General features: G+C 45.7%; 1 protein-coding gene across 1 annotated transcript in view; it reads left to right on the top strand.

The window, feature by feature from the left end:
* LOC147096200 (zinc-binding protein A33-like) overlaps positions 1–21625 on the top strand; it is a 28908-nt gene extending 7283 nt beyond the window's left edge. Inside the window, exons 2-6 of the mRNA XM_085975068.1 lie at positions 8974–9069; positions 11257–11490; positions 15198–15220; positions 15319–15434; positions 19020–21625. Coding sequence (XP_085831194.1) covers positions 8974–9069; positions 11257–11490; positions 15198–15220; positions 15319–15434; positions 19020–19591 — 1041 coding nt within the window. The 3' untranslated portion in view covers positions 19592–21625. The remainder of the gene's footprint in view (positions 1–8973; positions 9070–11256; positions 11491–15197; positions 15221–15318; positions 15435–19019) is intronic.
* Positions 21626–25680: the final 4055 nt, after the last annotated feature.

Below are 25680 nucleotides of genomic sequence, written 5' to 3'. Positions count from 1 at the left end.
AGAATTCAGTGTTGCTTTCCTCTTTAAGCTGAATTCTTTTGTAAAATTTAAATCGTTCCGCTATCAGCAGCGGCGTGGGGTTTAAATGCTCTTGCAGGATAGTAACAATCTCTGCGAAACTCTTTCCTATCGGTTTATCTGGTGTTACGAGGTGCCTTAATAACCCGTACGTCTTCGCACCCATCGAGTTTAATATGGTTAGTGCTTTCTTATCCACCGGTACCTCATTCGCTGTACAGTAAACTTCAACGCGTTCCACATAAGTGGCCCAATCTTCTACATCGCTATCAAAAGCAGTGATGTTACCCGTTTTTGGCATCTTGTTGAGTTTCCTTTAATTTATTTATTTTCCAAAATGGCGGCTTCCCGCGCTTGGCGGCTTTTCCCGCGCTTGTCTTCTTCCCCCGCCGACTAAAATGGCGATTACCGCGCTGTTGCCGATCTCGCCTCCCAGCGGTCCTTTATTTCCCCTGACGCTGCTGCTCTTGTTCCCCGCCGCTCCCGCGGTCCTTGTGGACATTAACGCTTCTTTGGCTGCTGCGCGTCTCTGCCCGATTGCAGTCCGGCCCCTTACACCGGCTGCGGTCGTGTTCTCCGCCCTTTTCTTCGGTTTCCCTCCCCTTCGCCCACTGACAACTCGGCCGACTTTCTCTCCGTGTCGCTAGATCGGGCTTACCCGCCACCGTCGTAGAAGGAATGATCACTGCCTGTTGCTGATGGTGGACTTCGTGGCCAGCAATTCCAAACCGGGTTCTCGATGCCTCCCATGCGATGCGGTGCTCAGCAGGATGATGAGGGCGGGTGCCCCTTTTCGACGCCCGTTCTGAGGACGAAGCTTCCTTGGATGCACAACTGCCGCTAGGTACGATCAGACTCGTCGCCACTGTTGAGTCTGTGTTTTCCCAAATGTAGTTATGCTGAATAACTGTACACAGACAACAGAATACTTAAACAGGTCTTTAGTAATTGAGGGTCAGGGCTGAACTGAAATACAAACTGCTCCACAGGGTTTATATACCGGTGTGGTCACCACCGGTACTACAATATAAAGGAGCCATCAGAAAGTAGTTCATCACCTTAAGGTAGTCTCTTAAGGTGGTACAGGTTACATACACTACAGCCAGACCGGTACCTTATGCGATTCGCCCAGCCGTCGAAGCAGAGCTGGAAGGTTTGGATAGTTCAGGAGTACTGTCCAAAGTGGACTGGAGCGAGTGGGCTACACCCATCGTTCCTGCAATGAAGAGGTCGTTGAGTAATACGCCTGGGGAACCAAAGAAGGTTCGCATCTGTGGGGACTATAAGGTGACAGTGAGCCCAGTCCTTCACATGGTACAATATCTGCTTCTGCGGATTGAAGATATTTTCGCCTCGCTATCTGGAGAAAAACGCTTCACTAAGATTGATCTGGCCCAGGCGTACCTGCAAATGGAGGTAGAAGAAGCCTCGAAACAATACCTCACAATCAACACTCACAAAGGTCTCTGCCAATACAACCGGCTGGTGTTCGGGGTAGCATCAGCTCCGGCTATTTGGCAAAGGGCAATGGACCAAGTCCTGCAAGGGATTCCAGGGACCCAGTGTTATTTGGACGACATCCTGGTCATGGGCGAAAATGACAGTGATCACCTCGACAACCTGGAGCAGGTGCTCACTAGATTGAAGGGATATGGGCTACGAGCTAATCGCCACAAATGCGAGTTTTTCCAGAAACAGATCTCGTATTGTGGCCATGTTATTGTTGAAGAGGGGTTACATAAGTCCCCTGAAAAGATTGAGGCAGTAGTCAAGGCTCCAGCACCGGAAAATGTGTCACAACTGAGGTTGTTCCTCGGGCTGGTGAACTACTACCATAAGTTCTTACCAAATTTGTCTACAGTATTACACCCACTGAACACCCTACTGCAGACGGGGGTACCATGGAAGTGGAATGACGAATGTAAACGAGCTTTCCAGAAGTGCAAAGAATTGATCACATCAAAAGAGATGTTGGCCCATTTCAACCCAGCACTACCAATTCGGTTGGCGTGTGATGCATCACCCTATGGTATTGGAGCGGTGCTGTTGCACAAATTCCCAGACGGGTTGGAGAGGCCAGTAGCCTTTGCGTCTCGGTCACTAACCTCAGCCGAGCGCAACTGCGCCCAGATTGACAGGGAGGCCCTCAGCCTAGTATGGGGAGTAAAAAAGTTCAACCACTATCTGCACGGGCAGAAGTTCACCTTGCTGACTGACCACCAGCCACTTGTCTCCATCTTTAATCCAAAGAAGGGCGTTCCGGCGATGACTGCGCAACAGCTACAAAGATGGTCCCTTTTTCTAGGGGCGAACCAATATGAAATAGAGTATAAGGGCACGAAACAGCATGGAAACACTGATGGGCTATCATGCCTGCCACTGCCTACTGTGGAGGAAGTAGCAGTAGTGGACCCTGTCGAAATATTTTATTCATCGATAATTGAACGCTTGCCAGTAACTAACGCGGATATAGAGAAGGAGACCCGAAAAGATCCGACACTGTCTCGGGTATATGATTTGACGGTGAAGGAATGGCCAACACATGGCGACTCACTGTTGCCAGCATTCTCATCCAGAAGAGAACCGCTGTCAGTATGCCAGGGGACAGTGATGTGTGGATCCCGAGTGGTAATTCCACCCAAGTTAAGGGAGAGTGTGCTCAATGAGCTTCACGAAGGCCATCTGGGAGGGGTGAAAATGAAAAGCCTTGCTAGGGCTTATGTGTGGTGGCCGGGAATCGATCAACAAATCGAGGACCTGACAAAGAGCTGCTCAGGATGCCAGAAGGTCCAAAATGCACCACCACATGCCCCTCTACACCCATGGGAGTGGCCCTCCTCTCCATGGCAACGGGTGCATATTGATTTTGCTGGTCCATTCATGGACTCAATGTTCTTAATAGCAGTGGATGCGCACTTGAAATGCCTGAGGTGATCAAAATGTCCTCCACCACTACGGAGAAAACGATTGCAGTCCTACGGACCATATTTGCCAGAAATGGCTTGCCAGAGCAGATTTGCTCTGATAACGGACCACAGTTTGTGTCCGAAGAGTTTCAGAAATTTATGAGAAGGAATGGGGTAAGGCATTACACATCCGCCCCGTATCATCCAGCCACAAATGGATTGGCTGAGAGGTTCGTACAAACCTTTAAAAAGGAAGTAAGGGCCATGTGCAATGACGACATTCCACTGCAGCATAAGGTGGACAATTTCCTGTTAGCCTGCAGAAATGCGACACATGCAGTTACCAACCAGACCCCGGCCATGATGTTCTTTAACCGAAGGTTGGGATCTCGTCTGGATTTGCTCAGACCAAATGTGCGAAGAAATGTTGAGCATAAGCAATTCCAGCACATCAATGAGAAGCCGACAAGGAGCTTCAATGTAGTCTTCAAACCAGTCTTGGCCCACGACTACTGAACAGAGAAATGGCAACCCGGAACGATATGCACACGGCAGGGGCCACTAATGTACACAGTGGATGTCGGGGAGAACATTGTGAGACGCCATGTCGACCAGATCCTAGCGTCACAGGAATGAGTCAACCCCATGTCTCGCGTACCTGGTGATGAACCCGACATACTATCTATCCCAGAAACAGAAGCATCGGAAACTGATGAACTAACCGACGACAGGGGGCCAGAATCGCCTCCGCACCAAGAACAAGACACTCAGGAAAGGCGCTATCCAGAAAGGATCAGGAAGCCGCCCCAAAGACTGAATCTATAAATGGACTATTTCAGTTAATGTGCATGTTAAAAGTGTTAACTGTTATTTGAATGTTATGGTACTGTTAATCTAAAAGGGGAGGAATTGTAGTGTATGTACCTTTAAGAGAGAACTACTTTTACAGCTCCTGTATACTGTAGTACCGGCAGTGACCACACCTGTATATAAGCCCTGAGCAGGCATCTGTACTGTTAGTTTTTAGACTACCCTCATTCAGTAAACACCTGTTGATTGTTGATCTGCAGTCTCCGTCTATTTACTGAAGAACACCATACCTTAAGATTCACGGATTTAACACCTTACACCTTCAGTGAAACTGCCAGCGATGTCAGTTTAACTCTTTCCCCACTGCAATTGTACACTGAGGGAGTGGGATCACAAGACTGGCAGCGCTGGGCGAAGGATTTGCGGTTTGACAGTGCTGGGTTTAGAGAGCCATTCATGGGGAATACAGTATAGGCCCAGGAGACCAGCAGCTGAAAACAATGTTGGTGCAACAGGTGAGGACAAAGGGCAAAAACTGCCACGGCCACAACAGGGGCATCAATTGTAGATGTGGTCACACCAGATAACCAGAGAACGGCACATCAGGGCACATAGTCATGGCTGCAAAAGGAGCACCAATACTAGCAGAAGCCACACCAGAGGGGAAACCGAGCTACAACTGCACCAAGAGTAGAGATGAGTAAAGCAAAACTCAAACCCAGGCCCCTGAGAGAGGTTACGTGGAGAAAACTTACTGGATCTACATCCAACAGGAGTTGGGACAATTTATGGGTAAGTTTAACGATTGTTTGCAAATTGTTTCAGTTTCTAGATGCTTGTTATGTTATCTATATATTACTAAAAATCTTGTGGAGGGCACATAGTGGCTGTCCTCAAACCTACTTCCCATTATCACCATCTTTGGTTATATTTTTGTGTCAACATTTCTCATTGTAAAGTATTGCTGTGATGTAGTTGCAGACTCTGCACACTAGGAGGCTCTGTGTGGAAAACACCGATATCTTCAACCAGCTCTCGGCAATGCTACGGGGAATTTAGGAGAAAAATGTACTTTTTAACCTGTATCTATTGGTATAGCTGGGGAAACAACCTGGCAGTGAAAATAAATCAGAAAATAAAGGTATAAATGACTTTTTCATTTGACTCATTCATTTTGTTGCAATTTCTGGGTCCTGATTGGTAGGATTCAGATAAAAAAGCAAACCTCATTGGTTGGTTCCAGGTGGATTGGTAGTTCCTGATTGGGCGAATCTCCCACCTGTCTCTGCCTGTGCAAATCAACATGGTTAACAACAGAGAGTAGTTATTTAAGAACATAAGAACATAAGAAATAGGAGCAGGAGTAGGCCAATTGGCCCCTCGAGCCTGCTCCGCCATTCAATAAGATCATGGCTGATCTGATCCTAACCGCCAATCCACTATGACAGGACTATCTCCTGCATCTAACAGAATTAGACACACGAAACAGGAGCAGGATCAGGCTACACGGCCCGCTACCCACAGGGCCATGACCGATCCGCACCTAAACTCATGTCCAAATTCCTGCCCGCTCCCCGTAACCCTTAATTCCCTTTTCTTCTAGGAAACTGTCTATTTCTGTTTTAAATTTATGTAATGATGTAGCTTCGACAGCTTTTTGGGGCAGCATATTCCATGGACCTACCACCCTCTGAGTGAAGTAATTCCTCCTCATCTCAGTTTTGAAAGAGCAGCCCCTTATTCTAAGACTATGCCCCCTAGTTCGAGTTTCACCCATCATCTGGAACATCCTCCCCGCATCCACCCGATCCAACCCCTTCACAATCTTATATGTTTCAATAAGATCGCCTCTCATTCTTCTGAACTCCAATGAGTAGAGTCCCAATCTACTCAACCTCTCCTCATATGTCCATCCCCTCATCCCCGGGATTAACCGAGTGAACCTTCTTTGTACTGACTCGAGAGCAAGTATGTCTTTTCTTAAGTATGGACACCAAAACTGTATGCAGTATTCCAGGTGCGGTCTCACCAATACCTTGTACAACTGAAGCAGTACCTCCCTATTTTTATATTCTATCCCCCTAGCAATGAAAGCCAACATTCCATTGGCCTTCTTAATCACTTGCTGCACCTGCATACTAACCTTTTGAGTTTCGTGCACCAGGGCCCCCAGATCCCTTTGTACTTCAGTACTTTCCAGTTTCTTGCCATTAAGATAATAACTTGCTCTACGATTTTTCCTGCCAAAGTGCATAACCTCACACTTTCCAGTATTGTATTCCATCTGCCAAGTCTCTGCCCACTTACTTAGCCTGTCTATGTCCCCTTGCAGGTTTTTTATGTCCTCCTCTCTCACTACTTTCCCTCCCGTCTTAGTATCATCTGCAAACTTTGATATGTTACACTCGGTCCCCTCCTCCAAATCGTTAATATAGATTGTAAAGAGTTGGGGACCCAGCACTGACCCCTGCGGAACACCACTGGTTACTGATTGCCAGTCTGAGAATGAACCATTTATCCCAAATCTCTGCCTTCTGTTAGATAGCCAATCCTCTATCCATGCCAGAATATTACCCCCAATCCCGTGATTTTTTATCTTAAGCAATAATCTTTTGTGTGGCACCTTGTCAAATGCCTTTTGGAAGTCTAAATACACTACGTCCACTGGTTCACCTTTATCCACCCTGTATGTTACTTCCTCAAAGAACTCCAGCAAATTTGTCAAACATGACTTCCCCTTCATAAAACCATGCTGACTTTGTCTTATTAAACTATGATTATCCAAATGTCTTGTTACTGTCTCCTTAATAATGGACTCCAAAATTTTACCTACCACAGATGTTAGGCTAACCGGTCTATAGTTCCCAGCCTTCTGTCTACTGCCCTTTTTAAATAAGGGTGTTACATTAGCAGTTTTCCAGTCTGCTGGGACCTTTGCTGAGTCCATGGAGTTTTGGAAGATTATTACCAATGCATCCACAATCCCTACCGCCACTTCCCTCAAGACCCTTGGATGTAAGCCATCAGGTCCAGGCGATTTATCCGCCTTGAGTCCCATTATTTTACCGAGTACCACTTCCTTAGTGATTTTGATCGTGTTTATCTCCTCCCCCACTATAGCCCCCTGCTTGTCCAGTGTTGGGATATTCTTGGTGTCCTCTACTGTAAAGACTGATACAAAATATTCATTCAGTGTTTTTGCCATCTCCATATTTCCCACCATTAATTTCCCGGTCTCATCCTCTAAGGGACCAACATTTACTTTAGCCACCCTTTTTCTTTTTATATAACTATAAAAACTCTTACTATCTGTTTTTATATTTTTTGCTAATTTACTTTCATAATCTATCTTCCCTTTCCTAATCAATCTTTTTGTTATTTTTTGCTGTCTTTTAAAGTTTTCCCAATCCTCTATCCTCCCACTAGATTTGGCTACCTTATATGCCCTTGTTTTTAGTCGAATACTATCCTTAATTTCTTTACTTAGCCACGGATGGCTGTCTTTTCTTTTACACCCTTTTCTTCTCAGTGGAATATACATTTTTTGGAAGTTGTAAAATAACTCCTTAAATGTACACCACTGATCATGTATCGTCTTACCCTTTAATCTATTTTCCCAATCCACTTTGCTCAATTCTGCTCTCATACCCTCATAGTCTCCTTTATTCAAGCTTAGCACGCTTGTTTGAGATACAACCTCCTCACCCTCTAATTGAACATGGAATTCAACCATGTTATGGTCACTCATTCCAAGGGGATCCTTTACTAGGACATTTTTAATTAATCCTGCCTCGTTACACAGGACCAGATCTAAGGTTGCTTGCCCCCTGGTCGGTTCAGTTACATACTGCTCAAGAAACCCATCCCTAATACACTCAATGAACTCATCCTCAAGGCAGCCCTGCCCAATTTGATTTGTCCAGTTAATATGATAGTTAAAATCCCCCATAATTATAGATGTTCCCTTATTACAAGCCTCAACTATTTCCTGATTGATACTCCGTCCAACCGAGTTGCAACTGTTCGGAGGCCTATAGACTACGCCCACTAGTGTTTTTTTCCCCTTATTATTCCTTATCTCCACCCAAACTGTTTCATTATCCTGATCTTTTGACCCAATATCATTTCTCTGTATTACAGTGATTCCTTCCTTTATTAACATAGCCACCCCACCTCCCCTTCCTTCCTGCCTGTCCTTCCTGATCGTTAAATAACCTGGTATGTTTAATTCCCAGGCATTGTCACCCTGCAGCCATGTTTCTGTAGTGGCCACAAGATCATACCCATATGTAGCTATTTGTGCCATTAACTCATCTATTTTGTTACGAATGCTACTTGCATTCAGATAGAGAACTTTCAAATGTGTTTTTTGACACTTAGTTCCTGCTTTTGCCCTTTTTATTACTTTACCTTTTACTCCATACCTTCTGCCCCTTCCTGACACGCTCTGGTTTTTCATTTCCCCACTGCTACCTAAGTCTATGACCTTCTCTGTTGTCATTTTTATTATTTGTTCTCTAGGAACCTCCCCCCCACTAGTTCGTTTAAAGCCCTCTCTACAGCCCTAGTTATATGATCCGCCAGGACCCTAGTCCCAGCACTGGCCAAGTGAAGCCCGTCCCAACGGAACAGCTCCCTCCTGCCCCAGTACTGGTGCCAGTGTCCCAGGAAGCAAAACCCATTTCTCCCACAGGTAGGAGTATGATGGACATTTTAATACTTGACAATTTCAAGTGTAACACACGTAACACTTTGAGATGACTGACTCACTGGATTAAAATTTTATTTTAAATGAGTGGAATTCCTGTGGCATTGCACATTGATGTAATGGCATGGACAGCATGGTTGTTTATTGGTAAGAAGCAAATAGAGAACAGAAATGCGTTCAACAGCAGAGTAATACAGTAATAGTAGAGTTAATTTCTCACTAGTACTTTAATTCAACTTACTACAATAAAAAAAACAAAGCCTTCCAAATTCACTATATTAACCTCACGTGGCAGACCACATATTCATGATACAAAGGAAATGGAAATCAGGTGGTTCCTATCGCAGGCAGCTGACCGTAAGGCCAGTTTTAAACCAGTTAGCAAGCTGAAAATCCATCTCAGAAACCGCTCGTGTGAAGAAAAAGAGTTTGAGAGCTCTGAGACTTTAAATTGATTAAATTAAATGGTATTTAATTTTTGGGTGTTTATTTCTCTCAAAATGTACAAATTAACTGATGTTCTTTGTTCAGGAGGAACTGCGAATCTTACTGAAGCCGGTCCAGGACAAGAAAGAGGAATGTGACGCTGTACAAAGTGATTATGTGGAAACGTTAGCCCACATTCAGGTACATTAGATGTTTGTGTGAGTAATTTATATTAGATTCGGGCTTTGGTACTCAAAAGCTAGCGGGAGCTTTGTTCAAAGTATTCATGTTTATTAACATTATAAAAGAAGCTACAATACAAGAAGTTAAAATACAAAGATTATACTTATAGCAGAGTAAAGTAAGAGAGATACAACCTGTTGACATCTACAAGTTTTCGAAGTGATTGATCTCGAATGGCCTTGTGATAACATGGGAGCGGTCCAGTCTCGATCTGAGAATATTCTATTATTCTATACTTCATGCCTGCCTTATATACATTAAATCACTCCTTATATTATGAGGACTTGAGCCTGCTTTTTGTGCCTGTATGTCAATAGAGGGGTCAATAACCAGAGGGCATAGATTTAAAGTAATTGATAGGAGGTTTAATGGGGATTTGCCGGGAAATTTCTTCACCCAGAGGGTGGTGGGGGTCTGGAACTCGCTGCCTGAAAGGATGGTAGAGGCAGAAACCCTCATCACATTTAAAAAGTACTTGGATGTGCACTTGAAGTGCCGTAACCTACACGGCTACGGACCAAGAGCTGGAAAGTGGGATTAGGTTGGATAGCTCTTTGTCGGCCGGCGCAGACACAATGGGATGAAATGGCCTCCTTCCGTGCTGTAAATTTCTATGATTTTAACACAAAATAACCACAGTAGACAAAATGGGGGAAAAATTCAGTATCGCCCCATTTGGCGCTAATTATCGCCTCCGACAGCAAACTTGGCTTTTATCGCCCCTGGAGGTGATTGGAGCGCTAAATCAGGCGCTACACACCTGTCTTAAGGCGCAAAGGCCGAGGAGCGAGGCGCTACCTCAGAGCGCTGGCGAAGCTCATGTGATGTCAGTCAGCAATGGAACACAGACACAATGGCGCCAGCCAGTTCTTAAAGGGGAGGGTTGATTTTGCACTCCATCCACACCCTGCTCATTGCAGCCTTGAATCTCAGCCTGGAGAGTCCTGTACATCAAATCTGCTAGAAAGAACAATGGAGAGGCCCAGGGAAAGAGCTCAGAGTGCAGCCCCCACAGTCTCTTCTAAATCGATACAAGGAAGAGCAAATCAAAATAAACCTGCAAAGTGCTGCTCAGTACCCAAAACTCCTTCACACAGCGTTGAATCACTCCAGAAGTCTCTCTCTCTCTCAGAATGCGTGGTGCAAAAATGTCACCAACAAAAAAAGGCAGGAAGCGGTCGCCTTTAAATAGCGCTCCCCAGTCCCTTGCTGACTGCAAAACGCTCCCCTCAACCTGTCGTTGCTAGCGGCAGGCGGTAAGGCAGGGGGCGCCACTCAATATCCAGTCTGGAGCGCTACCAGGGCGTTGCACACTCGACTGACGTCACGATCTGCCGGCGCAGGAGATTGTGGCGGTAGTGTTTAGCGCCGCCGCAAAATGTCTAGTTAATTTCGTGAGCGGCGCAAACATCGCCGCGCATGGGCGCTAGTTGCTTTGCGCCCCATTAGTGCCCTCTTAAGGTGCTAACGGGAGGCGCAAACCAACTGAATTTTTCCCCCCATGTCTTCTGACCTAGGTGGACAAGGACAGTTACACAAACTGCTGACAATAACAGCTTTGAAGCTAAAAGCCAGCAGAATAGTACTTTTCTCATAATGTTACTTTTTTCTGCATTCTGTGCACACTTAAGAGTACTGTGCACAATTCTGGTCTCCACATTATGAAAAGAATATACAAGCACTGGAGAAGGTGTAACAAAGATTTACAAGGATGATGTCAGAACTGAGAGGTTATACCTGTCACGAAAGATTGAACAGATTGAAAAGAGAAGGCTGAGGGGTGACCTGATAGAGGTCTTTAAAATCATGAAAGGGTTTGCTAGGGTAGACGTAGAGAAAATGTTTCCACTTGTGGGGGAGTCTAAAACTATGGGCCATAAATACAAGACAGTCACTAATAAATCCAATAGGGAATTCAGCAGCTCGATCCTCAGTTAGAGCTCCCTCTTCTGAATGAATTATCATCTGTTATTCTATTATCTATTGGATCTAATCTATGAACTGTTAACTAGATTTCACTGCATTGGAGAATAGTTTTCATCATATATATATAGAAATCATGTCTACATCTCAATAAATTATCTGGCCTCCATTAACTAGACTGAGAATGTTTTGCTCTAAAATATTCATTATTGTTTTCCAAAGGATCAAAGTGTAAAGACAGAGAAACAGATTAAAGCAGAATTTGAAAAACTTCACCAGTTTCTCCGTGAGGAGGAGAGGATTGTATTGGAAGATCTGAAACTGGAGAAAGAGAAAAACAGTCAGGAGATGAAGGAGAGGATTAAGAAGATCACGGAAGAATTTTCAGCGCTTTCAGTCACTGTTCAGGATATTGAACACGAGCTGAGTGAACAGGACAGTGTCAAGTTTTTAACGGTAGCTGTTTATTTATTTTTCTTTTCTTCTCTCCTTCTTCCTCAACACCGTATTTGAGATCGTGCATGGTGTGCCATCAAAATCTAGAATATAAAACTCACTAACCAAAATAATACCAATCACCTGTGAGAATTGGTTTTTTCTGTCTCACACCCAAGAGCATTAACGGCTGTCTTTAACATGTAAGTTACTGAATCTGAAGCTTGTTTATTTTTTTTTAACATTCGTTTATGGGATGTGGGCGTAGCATTATTGCCCATACCTAGTTGCCCTTGAGAAGGTGGTGGTGAGCCGCCTTGAATCGCTGCAGTCCGTGTGGTGAAGGTACTCCCAAAGTGCTCTTAGGGAGGGAGCTCTCTCTCTTCCCCCCCAGTCGCTCTCTCTCTTCCCCCCCAGTCACTCTCTCTCTCTTCCCCCCCAGTCGTTCTCTCTCTCTTCCCCCCCCAGTCGCTCTCTCTCTTCCCCCCCGTCGCTCTCTCTCTTCCCCCCCCAGTCGCTCGCTCTCTTCCCCCAGTCGCTCTCTCTCTTCCCCCCAGTCGCTCTCTCTCTTCCCCCCAGTCGCTCTCTCTCTTCCCCCCAGTCGCTCTCTCTCTTCCCCCCCAGTCGCTCTCTCTCTTCCCCCCCCCAGTCGCTCTCTCTCTTCCCCCCCCCAGTCGCTCTCTCTCTTCCCCCCCCCAGTCGCTCTCTCTCTTCCCCCCCCAGTCGCTCTCTCTCTCTTTCTTCCAACAACAACATGCCCTCGAAAAAGCCTCGGCACCGCCGGGCACTCCAGCTAGTCTATATATATAAATGAATCGTTCTGTCTGTCTGTCTATCTGTCTGTCTGTCCTCGGGTGTGCGTCTGCCCGGCTATGCGCTCGAAAGTTATAGAGCCTACCTACGCGCGCGTTACCTCCGAAGAAAGCTTACGGTTCTGGGATGGTCGTAAGCGTATTTACTTTTCGGTCAGACGAAAATTGTTCGCGCCTTATGCAAAAAACCTTCAAAATTAAACTCATTATCTGCTACTTAGCATTGATTGACTGACGTCAAGGTTCGACCAATCCTGTGCCGTCACGATTGACCAATCCTACAGTACAGTCCCCTGATGGTTGGCCAATCGGTGTGTGTGTGTGGGCGTGACTAATCGTTTTCATCTCAGGGACGTGGCAGCCATTGCCTCAAGCTAAAAACACCATTTACTTCCAGCTCAAAATCTGCTGATGCAGCTTCAAAAACGTTAGTATCTCTTATGTTATTTTTAAAAGATTTACCAAAAACGTTTTATAAGTACTTTCACTTTCATCTTTGAAGGTATTAAAAGGTAGAAATGTTGCCCGGCAGCAGATTCACAAAGGGACAGAGAGACAGGGCCCAAAAGCCTGGGACTCGATTTAAAATGTTGCCCGGCAGCAGATTCACAGAGGGACACAGAGAGGCCCCAAAGCCTGGCACTCGATTTAAACCGCCCGGCCCAAAACAGCCCTGGCAAAGCCGGGCTCCCCCAGCTAGTATTATTATAAGGGAATAGTTTTGTCAAATCAAATAATAAGGAAATTCAAGATTACACAGAGTAAGAAACTCCTCAGAACGGTCAGACCATTCTCCCCCGAGAGTACATTTACACTGCGAGCTGCTGGTCAGAGACCAGTAACGACAGTCCGGGATCAGCCAGGCAGGACCGTGTTCACATTGCTTGGCTCCTGCCTGGCTGGAACTGTAATGACTCTGTCCAGGAGAGAGATCTGCACAGGGTCAGGAACACCGAGCTTTCTCCCAGCAGTTAAATAGTGAAATGATCAGAGAATGGGAGGTGAGAATCTCCAGTCTGCAAACATTTAAATTAAGGTCAATTTGGAATAAAACGTTCTCAGGAAGTTCAGTGAACCCCCTAAGTACTTCTTTTTGTGAATTCAGTGCTGCGTTTTGTGATGCTAATTAATCTATTGTTGCAGTGTCGGTTGAGGGAAAATGTTGGCCCGAACACTGAGAGAAACTCCCCTGCTCCCCTTGGAATAGTGCCTTGGGATCTTTTACCTTCACCTGAACAGGCAGAAGAGGCCTCGGTTAACAATCCCTTCATAATAATAATAATCAACTTTATTGTCATTGTTAGTGCACAAGTGCAGTGCAACGAAATGTAGGCTTGCAGCTCCCGAGAGTGTACATTTAGATTAAGACATTTAAACATTCAACATACATTTGGCTTGTAATACATTAACATAAACATACCATAATAAAGTGCATTGGCAGATGTGCAGGCTGTGATGAAATATGCCATTCATCAGGCACTGTATTCCCTGTGTTTAGTTTAGTTTCAGTTTCATTTCCTTACCTGTATTGTATTGTGTGTAGGGCTCCGCCCATACCTGGCCCCTACTTAAGCAAGCCCCAGCGTGTCTCACAGCAGTACAGCAGATCTCTGGATGAGAGACACTTCTCCAATGTGTATTACTTTCTGAGTTAATAAAAGCCTTGCTTTGCTCCGTTAACGTCGAGTCTCGGATTCATTGAGGCACATCACAGGCTTTAGAGTTTATTTGTGGAGTTCAGTAGGATGACAATCCTGGGAAAGAAGCTGTTCCTAAATCTGGTCGTATGGGTGCGAATGCATCTGTAGCGTCTCCCAGATGGCAGGAGGCGAACAGACTGTGGCTGAGGTGGGTAGGGTCTTTGATGATGGACCGTGACCCCCGTAAACAGCGTTTCTGGTATATGTGCTCTATGGTTGGTAGCCGGGTGCCGGTAATGCGTTGGGCAGTTTTGACTACCCGCTGCAGCTGCCATACAATACTGTGATACAGTTCGTCAGGATGCTCTCTATTGTGCAGCGGTAAAAGTTAGAGAGGATCAGGGGTGACAGGTTACATCCCTTCAGCCTCCTTAGGAAATGTAGGCACTGCTGGGCCTTCTTCACCAGAGAGGAGGTATTGAGGGACCAGGAGAGGTCTTCCGTGATGTGGACTCCGAGGAACTTAAAGCTGTCCACCCTTTCCACCACAGCCCCATGGATGTGGATGGGGGTGTGACTTCCGCCTTTAGACTTCCTGGAGTCCACAATGATTTCTTTGGTTTTCTTGATGTTAAGGGCCAGGTTGTTATCGGCGCACCACTTCACGAGATGCTGGACCTCCTCCCTGTAGGCTGACTCATCGTTGTTGGTGATCTGGCCTACTACCGTGGTATCACCCTCCTCGTCGCTGCAAACTTAACTCTTTTTCTCTCTCCATAGATCCTACCTGACCTGCCGAGTATTTCCAGCATGTTCTGTTTTTATTTCACCTACATTGTATAAGGTGTTTTCAACTGAACTAGTTCACGTGGTTAAGACGGTGTCTCTCTGGTCACACCTGTGGCTAGTCAGCCATTTCTATTGGACAACACTGGTATAGTTTCACAGATACATTCATCTCCTTTGGGCAAAGGACACATGCAAGTTACAACTTGAATAGATTAAAGTGACTCTCTTTAAATAATATTTTAATTCTAAGAATTTGAGACTTCAGGATTTTACAATTGGATTGTAGCTCTGTGACTTGTGTTGTGCAGTCAGATCGAGTCAGTTGTAATGTTGTGGAGTAACTCACAGTACAGTGAGGACAGGAAGAGGCAGTCCAATAACTTTCCATATTTAGAATGTACTTTTCTGTGGAATCCAGTCTGTTACTTTCTTTTTGTGATAAAATGTTCTCTAACCACAAATATTAATAATTGTTCTTGTTCCGCAGAAATTTCCGGAAACTGAGAAAAGGTATAATTGACACCCTTGATTTGAGTCGATATTTGAATTTCTAACATCTCTCGCCCCCCCTGGAATGATCCAACACTGACCTTTATCTCCTGTTCCAGAGCGAAGCCAACTCTCCCAGAGCCGCAGAAGGTTTACCCTTTAATAAATGTGGGGAAGTACATTGGGTCACTGCAGTACAGAGTGTGGAGAAAGATGCTGACGGTGATTAATACAGGTGGGTGTGAGCTTCCTGACACCAGCTATTAAACAGCTCTCTATTATTAGTGGTAGAAGAGGTATGGAGCTGGGGAGAAGATGGCACCAATTTAGGAGGTGATAGTCATAGAATCAATGGATCATACAGTAAAGAAAGCCGCCATTCGGCCCATTCGGCCCATCCTGCCAGTGCCTGCACCTTTGAACGAGCTCTCCAATTAGTCCCACTCCCCTGCTCTGTCCCCATAGCCGTACAAATATTTCCTTTTCAAATATTTATCCAATTTCCTTTTGAAAGTTATTATTGAATCTGCTCCCACCCTTTGTTCCCTCGTGTTACCTCTGGTTCTTTTGCCAAATACCTTAAATCTGTGTGCTCTGGTTACTGACCTTCCTGCCATTGGAAACAGTTTCTCATTGTTTACTTTATCAAAACCCTTCAAGATTTTGAACACCCCTATCAAATCTCCCTTTAACCATCTCTGCTGTAAGGAGAATGACCCAGTTTCTCCCTTCCCTCTGCATAGCTGAAGTCTTTGATCCCTGGACCTAATGGCCTGTATTTTCCGATCGCAGGCCTCTCGCGGGCGGAGTGCCTGCAATCTGGGAAAATCTGCGTCCTTACCTGAGGGCTCCCGGGATGCACACGCTTCTGCTCCTGGGTCTCTCCAAACTTGAAGTGCTCAGGGCCTACGTATCCCAGAGGCGCATGTAGTTCACAGCATCCCTGGGATCACATGTGCTATGGGGAGCCAGTCACAGAAGGGAATCTCCTTTCATACATTTCACAGGAAGACCTGTCAAATATATGAATGGAGATCAATAAAAAAACATAGTAAAAGTTTAAATAATTTTTTTTTTAAATCACATTTTTAAAATGACTTGAAATTACAATAAATTAAATATTTTAAACAAAAAGTTATTTTTTAGAAAAAAATAATTCAAGGTTTTTATGGGGCTAAAAATAAACTTACTTTTTTTAAAGTATTTTTAAATGATAAATCAGTGAAAATTAAAAAAAAAAAGATTTCAACTCTTATCCTGGTAAAAGCAGGTCTTACGCCAGGCGCAAGAATTGTAAGTGTTTTCTGCGGGCGGAGGGTCTCCAAAAAGAGGATCTCTCCCCCCGCAGAGGCCCTGCTCCCGGGCAGCCGGAGGATCTGTCAAGACCATTCTTGACAGATCGGAAATGCCGGTTTTCAGCGCCTGCGCTGTGTGTGCCTGCCCACCCGTAGGGATCGGAATATCTGGGCCAATATGTTCATGGGCTTTGGTGAGGAAAGGAGCTTGGTGATGGGGTGGTAGTTTGCAAGGACAGAGAGGTCAAGGATGTATTTTTTGAGGAGTGGCTGTTTTCGAAAGGAAGGGGCGATGCCTGAAGGGGAGGCACCATTTACAATGTCAGCTCACGTGGAGGCCAGGAAGAGAAGATGAGTGGTCAACAGTTTAGTGAGAATGGAGTTAAGGGAGCAGGTGGTGGGTATCATGGACAAGATATGCTCAGAGACGGTATGAGAGGGGAAATGGGAAAGGAAATTAGAGAAAGATGTGAATTCAGGGCTGGAAGGAGGTTTGGTTTGGTGGGAAAGAGGGAGAGGAGAGTAGCAGAGGCAGCTGAATGGATGGTCTCAATCTTAGAGACAAAGAAAGACTTGCATTTGTATAGCGCCTTTCACAACTTCAGGACATCCTAAAGCACTTTACAGCCAATTAAGTACTTGTTTTTTTGAAGTGTAGGAATGTTGTAATGTAGGAAACATGGCCGCCAATTTACACACCAGCTGGACGTTAGGGAGTGGGAGCCCTTGCGGTTGATAAATACAGCTGGATTGTGATGGGGTGCCCTAATAGCCACATGTGCGCAGTCTACAACGCCTTGCACCCTTGGGAAGTCTGCCATATTTGCAAACTGCACGCAGGTTTACTATTGCTTCATCCATGGAGAAGCGGATGTAATTGTGCACCTTTGCAAAGAGGGCATCGGTAGCCTGCGTGATGCAGGTGTGTGCGACCGACTGGGAGATGCCGCTGATGCCTGCAGCTGATCCCTGGAAGGAGCCCGAAGCAAAGAAGTTGAGTGCGGTGGTGACTTTGACAGCCACTGATAAGGAGTGTCCACCCGCTCCGCTGGGCTCCAGGTGCTGGTGCAGCATTGTGCAGATGTCAGCGACTGCGTCTCGCGAAAGTCTCAGCCTCCTTTGGCACTGCTGCTCACTTATGTTAAGGAAGCTCCTCCTCAGCCTGTAAACGCTGTGTTGAGGGTTTCTCCTGCGGCGCGGTGCAGCCCTGCACTGATGCCCTCTGCCCTGTGCATCATCAGGTGGGTGAGGAGGAGGTTGGCGCTCCTGCTGTTGGTACTGCTGCTGTGTCTGGTTGCGCTGCTGCCGCGGCTGCTCATCCTCTGAATCTGACAACCAGGATGAGAGGTTATAAATGGTTTCCATACCGCTGGTATATATCTCAGTCGAGGAATGGACAAAGTGGCCAAAGGGTATTCCAAGGAGCTCACACTGCACTTGAATTTCAGCCTCAACACTCAAGATTAGTAGAGCAGCAAAATGTCTACCAAACCTCAAAGCACTACGTTGTGGCCTGTGAAAGGATGAGAGATTGCAGGACCGCTTTTAAGCTGCTCGAGCAGCTGGCAACAATTCAGGTCCTCACTCAACCCGGCTCGATTCACCTGCCGTGTTTTAATGAAAAACCTCAAATCTGATCAGCCCTTTAAAATAGGATTATCCAGGCAGTTAACGACCTGTTAACTGCCTCTCCCGCCATTTGCTGTTGGGTCAGTTCGGGAGCGGCTGACCCGACACTTCCCAAAGTTGCGTGGAGGTGGGATCGCAGCCCGCCCCCAATTTCTCTGATTTTCGCGACAGCCCCGCCTCCAAACCCGCCCCCTCAGCTGAATAAAAATTGTGGCCAACTTTTCAGGTCGATCAGCTTTCCTCAGAACTGGGTCATCGACCTGAAACGTTAACTCTTGTTTCTCTCTCTCTGCACAGATGCTGCCTGACCTGCTGAGTGTTTCCAGCATTTTCTGTATTTTTATTTCAGATTTCCAGCATTTGCACAATTTTGATATTGTATTATGGAAAACAGCTGTCCCCACAGACCCCGGCTGTGACTTCATGTTGCTGTCTGTGCTCCCGCCCGCCGGTCAGGCTGTCAGTCTGGCCGGCTGTCGGGCATCACTGCAGCATTTTATTTAATTGAGGCCATAGCATTAAGACTGGCAGGGCCTCCACATCCAACGCACTGGCCCGCTCCCCCGCACCCTCCCCGCCTCCGCATTCATATCCAGTCCTGTGTCTCTGTCTCTCTGCCTGCCTTTCTTTCTCTCTGCCGTTCTCTCTCTCTCTCGCCGTCTCTGTCTGTCCATTTCTCTATCTATCTTTCTCTCCCCGTGTAATGGGGCAGCTTCAGCCTCACTGCAGGGTGTGTCCGCCCGGTAAAACCTTTCCCCGACAGTTTCTTCCCATTTCCCCTGTGCGCTGCTGAATTAATTTCAAATTCTGGATCATTGCCGATTTTACCAATCACTAACTGGCTGTGAAAGTTGCAGCGAGCGACTAACTTTCTATCTGTGTCCCTCTGTCGCCAGCTCCAGTCACCTTGGACCCTAATACAGCCCAACCTGACCTTCTCCTGTCTGAGGACCTGAGCACCGTGAGATACACCGGGAAATGGCAGCAGATCCCCAACAATCCGGAGAGATTTGATCCCTGTCCCTGTGTCCTGGGATTGGAGGGATTCACATCAGGGAAACATTCCTGGGAGGTGGAGGTGGGGAACAAGACTGCCTGGACTGTAGGTGTGGCCAAGGAGTCCATCAACAGGAAGGGGCAAATCTATCTGAATTCAGGTAACGGATTCTGGGCAGTGACGTTGAGAGATGGGAATAAATACTGGGCTTGTGACGAATCATGGAAACCCTTAGCGCTGAGTGTGAACCCAAGAAAGATTCGAGTCTGCCTGGATTATGAGGGAGGGAAGGTGTCCTTTTATAACTCAGATAACAAGTCCCATATCTACACTTTCACTGATACATTCACTGAGAAACTCTATCCTTACTTCTATCCAGCTAATAATTTTGGGGGTGTAAACATAGACCCGCTGAAAGTCTGTCCCCGGACAGTAACAATCCAGGAGGATGAGGGTTTTATCCCTTTATAAAAATAAAATGGCTTCTTATACCAGGCACAATATTCCCAGACTCGGCACCTCCGGCGAGACCGCGCAGCCAGCCTGAAGCTTATTGGAAACCCACGGTGCACCGGCCCGATACTCCACCCATTGACTCACCCGGTGAGTGCCAGGTCCCGGCAGTGGAGCAGGAGTCTGGGAAAATCCCACCCGATAACACCGATAAATACCCGCAGGGTCTGGGAAAATCCCACCCAAATAATCACCGATAAATACCCGCAGGGTCTGGGAAAAACCCACCCCAATAACACCAATAATCACCGATAAATACCCGCAGGGTCTGGGAAAATCCCACCTGATAACACCAATAATCACCGCAGGGTCTGGGAAAATCACGCCCACTTTAATAAATAACTGCAATAAGCTGAATATTTGCACTTTGCCATCACCCAGTGCCTCAGCGATTCTGAGAAAGTAGTTTGATTTTGGGATCCCAGCTTCTGTTTATAATAATATAAATTGTATGAGTATCTGTAAACAATGAACTGAACCATAGTGATAGAATAGGCTCACACACGCTAACACATTGCTTTAAGAATAATGTCCTGTGTAAGATGTTGGAAACTGCTGAATTGATGGCGTATCGGGTCTGTATAATTATTCCATTCCCTGTGGTCCTGAATGTATTTCTCTACATGTATTTAGTGCTCTGCTCTATATCTCTGGAGGTGATCTTTATGTGAGGTCCCTCAGCTTCACTGACTGTGTTTGACATGTGATGTAAGGTCACTGCAATATACATCCGATACTTTGTAGAAATAATTGCGATGCAATCTGATCATGGGTTTACTTGTTGGTCATTTAAAGCATCTCTCTATTTACAACATGTGTGTGATTCCTGTGATGAGTGTGTAATGTAAGAGTTTGGGATCTATAACAAAGTTCCTTACAATCATTCCCGTCTGACAGAGTGACCGCGCCAGTCTGATAGGTGATCAGACTCCAGTTAACATCGGATGAATGTAACAGACCGGGGATGGAAAGGGTTAATCAGGGATTCCTGCAGCTAAGCTGAAGTGAATTCCTGAAGTTTGTTAGTGTAGTAATGAAGCAGAGGGGAGATGAGGAGATATTTGATGCAGCGAGTTGTTATGATCTGGAATGCACTGCCTGAAAGCGGGGTGGAAGCAGATTCAATAGTAACTTTCAAAAGGGAATTGGATAAATACTTGAAGGGGAGGAATTTGCAGGGCTATGGGGAAAGAGCGAGGAGTGGGGCTGATTGGGTAGCTCGTTCAAAGAGGCTCAATGGGCCGAATGGCCTCCTTCTGTGCTGTAAGATTCTATGAATGTCAATGAGTGGTGTCAATTCTCAGCTTTAGTCTGCCACGTATGATAATATAATTTCCAAACCATGGTGTCTTAGAACAACTAATCAATGTTGGCATTGTGTGTCTAGGGGAATTACTTGCTGTTTATTGACTTGACACAGGAGGGACACATGAATGTTAGTTGGTCAAGGTAAAGCCAGCATGGGAATGTAGAAAGGGTGCCAGGGACAGACAAACCGGTGCCTAAAGAGACACAATTCAGAATCAAGCTTGGGGGCGACCAGGTTCCCAGTGAGGACGGACTGAGCAGCTACACGAAAGAATGGGGGGGATGAGAAGGTGCTGTTACCCATTGACAGGAGCTACAAGGACTTGGGTGCTAAGTCCTGTAGGAAGAGAAACATCTGTGTTGACACTTTCTGATAATCAAAGAGTGGGAAGGACCAGGGAACGCAGCTGCTGAGACACGCTGACAATCACAGGACAATGATAAGAGAGGGTATAAAAATAGAGAGCCTGAACCGAGGAGGAGAGCTACGGTGAATCCTCCACAGAAGAAGCCTTGGTTGGCGTAGTTACCAGGACAGAGACAATCATTGTGATCACTGTGCCCTGTTAGGTGAGGCTGTCATATGGCGGGAATGTTGTACGATGTCCTCTACCTGCTGTGACATGTTACTGCTTTGCTGTTTCAAGTCTCTCGCAAATAAAAATTTCAATTGATTTTAATCAACATATATGTAGTTTTCTCTCATTCAACAGGCCTGAACTCAAATTATATTTAGGGACACAGTACATCATTTGGCCAACAGGTGTTATCAGTTCCTGTTGCCTGGTTCCATTCTTATCTGTTGAGTCATAGCCAGAGAATCACTTGCAATGGATTCTCTTCCTGGTGTCCCCCAAGGTCCTATTCTTGGCCTCCTCCTATTGCTCATCTACATGCTGCCCCTCGGGGACATCATCAGAAAACACAATGTCAGGTTCCACATGTATGCTGACGACTCCCAGCTCTACCTCACCACTGTAGTGTATGTACCTTTAAGAGAGAACTACTTTTACAGCTCCTGTATACTGTAGTACCGGCAGTGACCACACCTGTATATAAGCCTTGAGCATGCCTCTGTACCCCCAGTCTTGAGACTACCCTACTCCAGTAAACACCTGTTGATTGTTAAGTTACAGCATCCGTGTAGTTATTTGAAAACATCATACTCTCAGAATCACGGATCTAACAACCACCACCTTTCTTGACCCCTCCACTGTCTCTGATTTGTCACACTGTTTGTCTGATATCCAGTACTGGATGAACAGAATTTCCTCCAACTAAATATTGAGAAGACCGAAGCCACTGTCTTCGATCCCCACCACGAACTCCGTTCCCGAGCCATTGACTCCAGCCCTCTCCCCGGCAACTGTCTGAGGCTGAAACAGACCGTTCGCAACCTTGGGGTTGTATTTGACCCTGAAATGAGCTTCCGACCACACATCCACTCCATCACCAAGACTGCGTACTTCCACCTCTGTAATATTGCCCGAATCCGCCCCATCCTCAGCTCATCTGCTGCTGAAACCCTCCTCCATGCCTTTGTTACCTCTAGACTTGACTATTCCAATGCTCTCCTGGCCGGCCCCCCATCTTCCACCCTTCATAAACTTCAGCTCATCCAAAACTCAGCTGCCTGTCTCCTAACTCGCACCAAGTCCTGTTCACCCATCACCCCTGTGCTCACTGACCTACATTGGCTCCTGGTACAGCCATGTCTCAATTATAAAATTCACATCCTTGTTTTCAAATCCCTCCATGGCCTTTCCCCTCTATATCTCTGTATCCTCCTCCAGCTCTACAAACCTCCGAGATCTCTGCACTCCTCCAATTCTGGCCGCTTGTACATCCCCGATTTTCCATCGCTCCACCATTAGCGGCCGTGCCTTCAGCTGCCTGGGCCCTAAGCTCTGGAATTCCATCCCTAAACCTCTTCACCTCCTTTCTCTCCTTTTAGGATGCTTCTTAAAACCTACCTCTTTGATCAAGCTGTTGGTCATCTGTCTAACATCTCCTTATGTGGCTTGGTGTCAAATTTTGTTTGATAATCACTCTTGTGAAGCGCCTTGGGACCTTTCACAACATTAAAGGCGCTATATAAAGGCAAGTTGTTATATTTACTATGCTTTGTTTACAGGGTAAGATGTTATGGGCCTGAATTTGCGGTGCCTTCGCTCAAAAACCCGGAACTTGCGATCTGTCAAGAATCTTCCTGACAGATCGTAGCCATTCCTGGGAAATGGACATCCCCCAGGCGGAGCGTTCGGCTATTTGCCCAACTGCTGCCCAGCGAAGGCCCGTGAAATTCTTATGCCTGGTAAAAGCATTTTAAATGAATATAAAAACATTTTTTTCCTCAATTATTTAAACATTAAAACACCTGTAAAATAAGTTAAGGTTATTTTTAGCCCCTTAAAATTATTAAATTTATTTTTCAAAAATTTTAATTTTTGTTTTAAATACTTAATTAAATTATATTTCAATCAATTTTAAATATTATTTTTTTTAATTGTTTATGTGCTTTTTATATGATCCCCATTCTTGCTTATGGGGATTCCGTACGTACGGGGAGCCTCCGACTGCAAATTCAAGCCCTATGTATTCCTGTTTTATTTATTATATATTTACATGGCAGGTTTTTCAAATACTAAAATTCACATATTCTATGAGCCACGTTTGTGCAGAGATAGAAATGCAGGAACAGGAGGAGGCCATTCAGCCCCTCGAGCCTGTTCTGCCATTCTATGAGATCGTAGCTGAACTGTACCTGAACCCCATTTACTGCCATTGCTCCATATACCCTTACCCAACAAAAATCTATCGATCTCAGCCTTGAAAATATCAATTGACCCGGCATCTACAGTCCTTTGGGGAAGAGCGTTCCAGATTTCTACTGCCCTTTGTGTGAGAAAGGACTTCCTGATTTCCCTCCTGAATGAACCGGCTCTAATTGAAGGTTATGTCTCCTTGTTCTTGCTTCCCCCACCGGCAGAAATAGTTTCTCTGTTTCTACCCTATCGAATCTTTGTAACATTTTAAACACCTCGATCATGTCACCCCTCAATCTTCTATACCCATGGAATACAAGCCAACCTGCCCTTGTAATTAACCCTTTACACCCCGGTATCATTCTGGTGAATCATTGCTGCACCCCCTCCATCCTGAGGTGTGATGCCCAAAACTGGGCGCAGTTCTCCAGATGGGGTCTGACGAACGCTCTATACAACTGCAGCATCATTTCCTCCCCTTTGTAATCCACCCCTCTTGAGATAAAGGCCAACACTCCACCAGACTCTTTGATTGCTTTTTGTACCTGTCTACTCGCTGTAAATGATTTGTGAACTTGGTCTCCCAAATCCCTTTGTTCCTCTACGGACCCTCGTTTCTCACCATTCAGATTTATCTTTTCTTGTGTCCAAAGTGGATGACCTCACACTTGCCCACATTAAACTCCATCTGCCATAGTCTTTCCCACTCACTTAATCTGTTTCTATCCTTTTGCAACTTCCTGCTCCCATCTGCACTACTTACTGTCCCTCCTACTGTCATCTGCACACTTGGAGATACAACTTTCATCAACAAGTCATTAATAAATATGGTGAAAAGTTGAGGCCCCAGATCAGATCCCTGGGGAACACCACTTGTCACATCCTGCCAATCTGAGTACCTCCCCTTTATCCCCACTCCCTGTCTCCGACCTACCAACAATTTCCAACCCAAGTCAAGAGGCTCCCTCCAATTCTGTACACTCTCATTTTTACCAATAATCTTTAGTGTGGAACTTTATCGAATGCCTTCTGAAAATCCATATAGATAACACCCACAGACATTCCTTGTCTATCTTATTAGTGATCTCCACAAACAATTCAACGAGATTAGTCAGACACGATAAGCCATCCTGGCTCCCCCTGATCAGCTCAGATTTGTTCAAGTGCTCAGTCACTCGATCCTTAATGTCAGAATCTAGTAGCCTTCTCACAACTGACGTTAAACGGACAGACCTGTAGATACCTGGTGTGTCTACGAGGCACTTTACAGCTCTCTAGCCTTAATATGGACTTTAACAACATCAGTCCTTAGCTATATCTCCCACTTTCTCTCTGGTAGGAGCTGCTAGCAATATAGGATGGATGTGCCAGTGATTCTGGAGACTGGGGGAGGGAGAGGTACTTGGGGTGGGGATCCTCCCAGTCGGAACACTATGCTGCACCCACGGTGCCCACCTGTATTTATCTTGCCCGAAACATCAACTTGTCTGTTGCCTCTACTGATGTTGCCTGACCTGCTGAGCATCTCCAGCAGTTTCTGTCTTCGGTTCAGGTTTCCAGCATTTGCAGTATTTGCGATTTTTTGTTGTAGAAATGTTCTATGTCGTACTGATGATTCGCCAACAGGTGGGCACAGTTGCTCTTCCTAACCCGTCAGTGCACCTTGGGCGACTTCACAGGATATTTAAGGATCAGGATGGGCATTCGGCCCATCTTACTTCATCCATCCAGGAGGACTCCACTGTTCCCCCTTCATTGCAGCATTCCAGTTTCTATTAGATAATTTCAGTGTTTGTGCTTCCACTATATTGAGGAGCCCATTCCAAGTGTTAATCACGCTTTGTGTGGAGAAGAACTTCCTGTTTTCAGTCACGAGCTTGTAGGGTTCTCAAAATTCCCACATTCCCCAAAAGTTATCAATAAAAGGGACCGTGAATGGACAATTTATTAAAAAGGGTACCCAAAGGAAAATGG

The sequence above is a fragment of the Somniosus microcephalus genome, unplaced genomic scaffold (genome assembly GCF_052327205.1).
Source record: "Somniosus microcephalus isolate GS21.2 unplaced genomic scaffold, FLI_Smic_1.0 unresolved_chr1, whole genome shotgun sequence".
NCBI lineage: Eukaryota > Metazoa > Chordata > Chondrichthyes > Squaliformes > Somniosidae > Somniosus > Somniosus microcephalus.
This window is presented reverse-complemented; position numbering and strand designations above follow the sequence as displayed.